Here is a 9038-nt window from a genome sequence, read left to right as displayed (position 1 = left end):
TATGACGATTATCATGAAAAAACAAAACAGTGATGGTGGCTATGCCTGTGTATACAATAAGCGTAAAGACACTGAGTTTATCACAACACCATTGTCTGTGCTTTATCATCCTCCTTAGGCTTGTCCATGTGAACTGAGTTCATATTTAACCGATTTGTTAGATTTAATGGCTGTTCTGGAGCTTTTGATCAGGGAAATCTAAACCATGGCAACATCCACCTGCTGATAGAGATCATGTTATATGATTGAAAGCTCCAGAACAGCCACTAAATGGACCTGGACGTGAGATTGCTTCATCAACTGTAAAGAGGCAACATTGAACCTCCATGTAGATTGTCTTTAAACCTGCACAAACTGATTTATTTGGCTACTTGTGGCAATTGGAAACTGTGGTTTCCAAATGAAAACCACAGTTTCCTAAGATTTGTTAGGTAACCAAAGATTGAGATTATCTTCATTTTGTTTCATTACAGACAGACTGACTGCCTCTATGTAGAAGTAACCTATAGAATCTTCACACATGTGTAGAGGGAGTGAACAATAACCTTATTTTGACACTTAGTGAATCTCTGTAGGTAGAATAAATATACCCAGACAGGAGGTCTCCTATTTCATAACAGTTTAAAGTATGCATTACACAATTCATGCAGAAGACATTAAGAGCATCTGCTCTGTCCGAGAACAGACTGAGCACACACGTTTAGCTATAATCCCATATAGATTCAACTGTAAATCCACATAAATCATTAAAGTTAGGGAAGGAATGAGTAAGAGAAGTGGATTAAAAAGGATCATTAATAAAGATTGTCTTTTAACTACTTGGTGTTATTTAGTTCACTCACTTCACAACTGACAAGTGTACAATAATATTTGTTTTGACCATGAATAGAGCGTTTCGACAGTGAAAATGTCAAAGATAATTTTTTACTAAATAAGAAACCCATAGTCAATAATTCATCATTTGGATTTATTTTAACAAACAGCACAAATGAAACACACCTGAAGACTTTTACATCCACACTCACAAGCTCACATTTTTCCTCACACACACAAAACTCTGAAACGTTGTGGGGCAGCGACACTACTTGTCCTTCTCCTTCTGTTCCTTGTCTTTCTTGTCTTTCTCAGCTTTGGCCTCCTCCACTTCGTGCTTCTTGATCAGCTCCTCGACTTCCTTCAGCTTCAGCACTTTGATGCAGGTCTTCCCGTTCTCGCGGGTCAGAGTGGCGATCTCCACTGAAACGACAGACACAGACTGTAAGGAACCAGCTGCTGCGCCCTTTACTACATCAGTTTAAACCCTTAAAAACTGTGCTTTTATTGTGATGTTTCATATTGCAAGAAGAAAATGCGAAAAGTGATTATGTACACTTCATATTTGCATATTTCAGTTAGATGGGGTGTCATTGTTAAGATTTTTGGAACATGTTGGAAGCAGGTTACTGTACAGTGATCATCTGACCTGCCACAAAACAAGATGACCAGGTATAATCAGCTGTTGACTCTCACTGACTATTGTGTAGACTTGCCCACATATCATGTCTTTTTAAAAAGGTAAACAAATGAAGCCACATTGAACTCAGAGAAATATCTGGCTCTTTAGCTGCTAACTGCTCCACTATGTTCGCCAGCTGCTATGGACGGGCATTCCAAGCAAAAACACTATTTGATAGTCAAGAACAACAAGATTTCTTTTCTTTTTGAAAATGGTGACCCACCTGTGACAGCTAATCACTAACTGTGTCTGTCTGCTATTTGGTGACATTTCTCTGTGGGTGTGTCTCTATAAGCCACCCCTTTAACATCACACAGTATTTGACCTATTGTTAAAATTAAAATATTTATTGTTGGTTCTTTTTGCTGCTTGATTGTTGGCTGTCTGACTATATATACTGTTTCTGTATGCTGGTTGTGTGGTTGCACGACTGTAAATGTTGTTTTGTTGTCTTGTTGTCAGGTCTGTCTAGGAAAAGACATCTCTATCTCAACGAGACTGCCAGATCAAGTCTCATTCTTGAAAATGGCCAATATCTGTACAGCACCAACTACTCAAATCTGCACCTTTCTCTGCAGACAGCTTGCTGACGTCCATGGTTTTATTAAGAACTTTAATGGCAAGAGCAAGCGCTGAGGAAAGTGTCATCTCTCCCTCCTTGAAGTCCTGCTTCAGCATGGAGACAGCTGCCTAGAAGTGAGAAAAGGAAACAAAGAGGGACAAAGTAAAAATTTATTTAATCACAAAACTAAGTCCCAAAACAACAATCTTCTTGTCAGTGCTGCAGAATTGACTTAAGAAAATGTGCAGAACGGTCTTCCCATCTGTTTTCTAATATGAAGACTGCATTGTCACCTCAGTTTATCCTCTTCTCTCAGACTATTACCAGCTGTCAATTCTCATATCTCCTCCTGCACAGCTCAAGTCATGGAGCACAACACTAACACTGTCAGGATCAGGTGTGTGTTTGCTCACTGGAGACACCCAAACTAATCCAGCATGCACTCAGGGTACCTCTTTGACAAAAGTGATTACACAATGCTCTGAGATTAGCAAAGCCACCATGAATCAGGACTTACACAATTAGCTGCCTCAAGAGTCAGCATTAAGTAGGCCACAGAATGTCTGTTTATTGTGCGCGCCCAGTCTTTTCATGGCCACTGTGTTTAAAAACTCGGTGCAGCTGCGACCTCCAGTGTCAATGTGTGGAATAGCAGTTTTATAATTCCCTGACTTTTGTATGAAGACATCGACACAGCGTTCAAATCCAAATATTCCACACACTTTATAATTCAACCTATTTTATATAATGTAATTCTTGGACAAGAGCTTTGAAGCACTCCTGAGAGACTTACAGCACTGTTGTTTCCGATGCAAGTGGCCTTCCAGCCTCCGTAGTTCCCACTGGGGTCGCTCTGGTAGAGCTGGAAGCCGTAGTGTTTATCCCAGCCCATGTAGAGCAGCGAGACTCCAAAGGGGCGCTTACCTGCGAGAACAGACACACATATAGTGACTTCAAAATACTCATCTAGCTTAAGTGTCTCTGGTGTTTCTAACTTTTTTGAACCTTAAAACCTTTGTAATTTGTGATAGTTCTGTAACTTTTTATGCTAATATGACGACACTTTCACATTACATTAGTTGATTTTGTTTGGTGACATCAGTTTCTTTAGGCCATTTCAGATGTAGTGTACAGAAGACGGTAATCATTTATGTATAAACATTCAGGTAACCTGATTGTTTTAGAACTAGGGATGCACCCATCCAATTTGGATATTGGATATTGGCCTGATACTGACAGCTGGATCTGGAATCAGTAGCTGCTTTCACACACAGATGCCCCAATAAACGTGGAAAGAATGTCTGCCAATTCGCCGCATTAGCTCATTCGTACTGAACACAACATTGCGGCATAATCCCGCAACTATGTGTTATTTTACACAGCTATCTAGCTTTCTGGGTTAGACAGTGGAGAAAAAATAAAAAATAAATAAATATAGGGCAGTGACCTGTAACACAACAGAAACGCCACAACTGTCCCGACATACCGGTTGTTGCACACACATTGTTCCACCTCTGTTACTACCAATATTCCTGACTCAGAGCCGGAACAAATCTGACCCCCCTTTCCGGCTCCATACCTCCATACAGCGCAGCGAGCCGGCATATGGCCGTAATAATCCCAGAAAATAAGGCAGTGTGACGGCAGCTACAGACAAGGGCCAATTTATTCATTTAAATTATGCACGTACTATGCAATGCATCAGCAGTACACTGGTCGAGGCGAACTGTTTGCATTGAGAACTAATAGAGCATGGAGGGAGTTTTGGAGGCATTTCAAGCTTCACTACTTCCAATATCTGCAACGCCAATGCTTCAGTGGGTGCCGGTAGCACTTAATCAAGCACCTCCAGAAGCATCATGCCAAAGGCCAAGATTCCCAGTCCTCACAGCGAGGAACACAGCTGATTCATTTATTCATCACTGGTATTGGATTGGTAGTCGGCATCGGCCGATACCCAAAGCCCAGCAATTGGTATCGCGAGCCTCCTACAGCTTTCTAATGAAATACACATTTTCACATTAATCGTTTCAAATGGTTGTCTCTCAGTTCAACCAAAAAATAATAATAAAATAGAAATTGGCAGCTAACTAGACAGGGATCTGCAGCTAAGCAAATAAACCTGCCTATAAATTTTCACAAACCAGTTAGTTTTCATGTAAGAGGTTGTGGGTTGCTGTCAATGAATTAGACAATGAATTACGAGTTGAAGACCATTGGAAAAAATAAAAAGTGAAAAGATAGGCTAAATACTCCAACTGGAAAAATAAGTCTCACAATTTGGCCCTTGTATAGATTATATCAAAACTGTTTTTATCAGGATGTAAACTCTGCATGCAGATGAAACACTTATCTCTTGCTAAGACCGAACTGTGTGGTGCTGCTTTGTACCTCCAAACTGGGTGTAGGCCTGTTTGATGTCACACAACGCTGTGACCAGCTGCTCGCAGGGGATTGGCTCCTGGTACTGCAACAGATACCTGTAACAGCAACACAGACCATCACTTTCAAATTTGGATATTTGGCTGCAGCAGAAATGAAAAAGGCTGTGTTCGAGACCGGAGCTTACCTCTGGGCTATGAGCCTCAGCTCATTGGTCAGTACGTTGGCATCTGATGTGATTCCTGCCACGCTGCACGCCATGTCTCTGCAAAGAAATGTGAAGATGTAGGATCATTGCAAAAGCAGATTTTTCTCTGTATATTTAAACATTGTTAATACCAATCATAAGATAATGCTAGCTGTTGAAATGTGTCATTGCGATTGAATTTCTTTTAAAAAAAAAAATGCAGTTTTAAATAAAAGTTTATTTGATAGAGACAGATGCTATAAACATAGAGAATTGTACAACAATTATCCAATGCACAGCATCACAGCATTTATAGCTACTGCTAATTCCCAATGCCCGTCCCTAGGTTGATGAAAGTCATGAATGATTTAATGCCTTTTTAAAGTTGTACATCTGTAAACTATGAACACTGGCACACTGCCAACCAATGCCACTCAAATAAGACAATAAGGCTGAAGCAGAAGTAACTCACTCATTCAGCTTGTAGATTTTCTCTGAGAAAAACACTTCATCCAGCAGCTTGTGAATGTTCCTCCGCTCAGCAGCCAGCAGCACTCCGTCATTGGCTAAAATTCCCAGGCAGGTGCCAGCGTGGCCGATGGCTTCCATGGCATACTCGACCTGATACAGACGCCCTGTGAATGACACACAGTCCTGTCAAGATAGGGATGCAAGCACAAAGAACTAAAGGGCAAGAAATTTTTAAATAAACAAGACGCCTGATCCTGGCTTTAACAAGTAAAAAGTTATACATGTGGCCAAAACATTCTTCAAAAAAATTAGTGTGAACTAAAATAAAAAACAAATGCAAGAAACACAGTAAACAACTTGCATTATTAAAAGAACTCTTACCCTCTGGTGAGAAAATGGTTGTTCGTGAATCATATCGACGGGACTGAAAGGAAACAGAAAACAGATGAAAGCTCATTGGAATTTACTTAACTTCACAATACAAACCACAGAGCTACAAGTGATCAAGATTATTTTGTTGGGGAGCTACTCCAGGGACAATATGTAAGCTTTCTCTTATAAATGTCTTGCACCTTTCACTACAAAATGTTACATTATTTTTGTGTCTTCTCACTGTTAGCCTTTAAGTTTTTTGGTCTTATGGCTAAAAATGAAGCATGTGCATGCTTAACAGTATATAATTAAATCTGCTTGTTGATGAAATAGCTCATATTCTTCTTCTTTGATTTGGCAGACCAGACACACCTACAACATATTGCTACCCTCCAATGTTTGTTGTTCACCGTTCACATCTTTGTCAATGACAACTGACTGTATCCTTACATATACATACATATATATATATATATATATATATATATATAAAAAATACAGTATTATGTAGGTATTCCATGAGTTTCTTAATTTTGTTCCAGCAATCTAGATTAAGTAGAGTGCGTAGGTTATAAACAGTTTCTCCAATTGCTCCCAGGTCCCTGAAGAATTTCTTCCTTCGATGAGAGTACTTTTTGCAATGAACTAGTACATGCTCCACTGTTTCCTTGTCGCCACATTCACCCTTTCCATGGAGGATGTTTACCAATCAGAGCCAGCCCACTCCTCAGCAACATAGAGCCCAAACCTCAATCTGGATATAACTACTGCATCTCTTCTCTTGCATTTAAAAGTGAATTTTTCTTTCTCTACAATTCTCTGTACTGAAAAATAGGTCCTCCCCTTCCTTTCAGTCTCCCTTGAATTTAGCCACATTTATTTTACTGACCTATTTATTATTTCTGTGTAATCAAGTGACCGTATTTTAAATTAAAGTGCATTTTTTCCTTCATGCACTTCTTTGCCACCTCATCTGCCTCCTCACCCATGTGTGCCCATAGAAAACCCACCTCACATCCTGCCTTGTAAATTCTATACAACACCTGTAAAACTTCCACAATTATATCAGGCCTGGACTTTGGTTTAGTCTAAGAAGCTAATCAGCTATACACATCTAACAAATCAACATTCAACAATGGAGGTAACTCACCATTTTTGGAGACTGCAGTCAAACCCTGTCACTGTGGAAAACAAATACAGAATTCTTCTGATTGTCTTTATGAATACAGTGGAGTTTACAGGAGCTAACCAGCTAGCTTAAAACATTAACTAGCTAAAGATCTGTTTGGTCATCTGCGGCTCGGTCTCATCGAAAGTGAAAGAAACAAAACTTAAAAACGTCAATCTTGTCCAGCAGTTGTACAACTACTACTCGACACGGACTAAGGTTAGTATTAAACTCCTATATCAGCTCAGGTTGTTCAGCTTTACGCTAACTGATGCCCAGTTAAGTGCTAATAACACACAGATGGAGATGAATCAACAAAATCTTAGCCACCGCTGCGCGCGACTCTTTCACACTTAGCTAGCTAGAAACTAGTCTTTTATTTAAATCTTTCACACGCGAACCAAGAAAAGAAGACATTAACGTTAGATAAAACAGCACTATATTCTTAATTTACAAACAACAAAACACTTACCGCTTAAAGAGCTGTCTGTACGGCGCGTTTTGATGACATAACCAAAAGTCGCTGGGTCGATGACAATTAGACGCGACTCTGTTTATGTTCGTCTCTGGTTTACTTGTGTATGTAGCGCATTATGGTTTTAATCCATGGATATATTTGTGAAAAACAAATATATTAATGTATATTGTCTGCTACGTGGAAGCAGTGAGTTACAAACTCAATTTCACTTGTGAAATCTACCTTGTACCTTGTAGTACCTTGATAAATTTTTCTAATACCTCGTGGCTTCTCTCTCCATCCAAACTACCTTTTTGAATATCACCAGCAAGCAATGCTGACATCTAAGTTTTGTTTTGTGCACAACTTAAGCAGTCATACACTAAAAATTTTGGGCAATGAATTGTCTTGCAGGATTTGTTAGCTGCTGGACAAAGTCTGATGATCTGTTTCTATGATGGCAAGCAGCCCAGTGTTAAGCCAGTCAACATACCCCAACACAGAGCTACGGGGTTTCACTTAATGACAATCTGCTTTTAAATCAGTCTCCCTCCCCTTAACCACTCACTGCACTTCAGAGTTAAACACAGCATGCGTCTGTCTTTCCCCGGTTTTCACTGCAGCTCTGCGTCGTACGGAAGCGCTTTGCATTCACCAAAGAAAAAAAAATTGGAAGCCTTATCTCATAATTATGAGATCAGGATGTCGTAATTACGAGAAAAGATGTCATAATTACGAGATAAGATGTCATAATTACGAGAAAATATGTCATAATTACGAGAAAATATGTCATAATTACGAGAAAAGATGTCATAATTACGAGATAAGATGTCATAATGACGAGAAAAGATGTCATAATTACAAGAAAATATGTCATAATAACGAGATAAGATCAGGATCTCGTAATTATGAGAAAATATGTCATAATAACGAGATAAGATCAGGATCTCGTAATTATGAGAAAATATGTCATAATTACGAGATAAGATCAGGATCTCGTAATTATGAGAAAATATGTCATAATTACGAGATGAGGATCTTGTAATTATGACATCTGGATCTCTTAATTATGAGATCAGGATGTCATAATGACGAGAAAAGATGTCATAATGACGAGAAAAGATGTCATAATTACGAGAAAATATGTCATAATGACGAGAAAAGATCAGGATCTCATAATTACGAGATGAGGATCTTGTAATTATGACATCAGGATCTCTTAATTATGAGATCAGGATGTCGTAATTATGATAAAAGATCTCGACATTTTAGAAATAACTGGAAAGGTGCCATTTACAGTAGTAATATGGCACCTTTCCAGTTATCTGTAACTGATCTGTATCTCATAATTTTTTTTCTTTGGTGAATGCAATGCGCTTCGTACAAAGATGCCCACTTCATTGGATTTAAGCAGACTGCTGATCACTACTTTGAATCTGGGCAAATGTCCAAAATGTTGCTTCTCTTTTTGTTCTTGGTTTCATGAGTCACAAAGTCTAGCCATTGTCATCATTAGACATAACCGTGACACAAAGCAAAATGCCCAAGGAATCATTGTGGAAACTGACACACTGTCTGATACCTGTGTCAGGTGAGTCTGAGACATTACCGCGTGAGAATATTTTGTAATAAGTGTTTGATCTAATGAGTTGAAATACCCTGAACACCCCATATTCTCTGAAACCAAGAAAGTCAGACAGCTGCCAATAAACTTAGCTAACTAATCTCTAACTTTAATAACTATCTCAGAACTTCTTCTCTATTTTCACTGTAATTACTACAAGGTTACATTGTTTTTTCTTAGAAGTTACTAGGAAATTAAGTATTAACTATTAAATAAAGCATTACTGTCTTATTGCCCAACATAAATAACATTTAAATGAATACTGATTCCTTTATTCATTATTTTTTGTAAATATGCTTTTTTTGTACTCGCATGTCCAT

The 9038-nt window shown here is 38.7% G+C and overlaps 1 protein-coding gene across 3 annotated transcripts in view; it reads right to left on the bottom strand.

Moving 5' to 3' along the window:
- Window positions 1-952: 952 nt before the first annotated feature.
- psma4 (proteasome 20S subunit alpha 4) overlaps window positions 953-9038 on the bottom strand; it is an 8262-nt gene continuing 176 nt past the window's right edge. Inside the window, exons 1-9 of one of the 3 annotated variants that reach the window (XM_046038353.1) lie at window positions 7110-7501; window positions 6620-6650; window positions 5479-5521; window positions 5099-5261; window positions 4627-4704; window positions 4449-4537; window positions 2851-2981; window positions 2062-2185; window positions 953-1236 (exon numbers count right to left, since the gene is read on the bottom strand). In XM_046038353.1, coding sequence (XP_045894309.1) covers window positions 1082-1236; window positions 2062-2185; window positions 2851-2981; window positions 4449-4537; window positions 4627-4704; window positions 5099-5261; window positions 5479-5521; window positions 6620-6622 — 786 coding nt within the window. In that variant the 5' untranslated portion in view covers window positions 6623-6650; window positions 7110-7501 and the 3' untranslated portion in view covers window positions 953-1081. Of the gene's footprint in view, window positions 1237-2061; window positions 2186-2850; window positions 2982-4448; window positions 4538-4626; window positions 4705-5098; window positions 5262-5478; window positions 5522-6619; window positions 7036-7109; window positions 7502-9038 lie in introns of those variants that run through there. The other 2 variants (XM_046038351.1, XM_046038352.1) reach the window with 2 other exon arrangements.

The sequence above is a fragment of the Micropterus dolomieu genome, linkage group LG22 (assembly GCF_021292245.1).
Source record: "Micropterus dolomieu isolate WLL.071019.BEF.003 ecotype Adirondacks linkage group LG22, ASM2129224v1, whole genome shotgun sequence".
Lineage (NCBI taxonomy): Eukaryota > Metazoa > Chordata > Actinopteri > Centrarchiformes > Centrarchidae > Micropterus > Micropterus dolomieu.
Note: the sequence above shows the minus strand (reverse complement) of the source record. Positions and strands in the feature narration are given on the sequence as shown.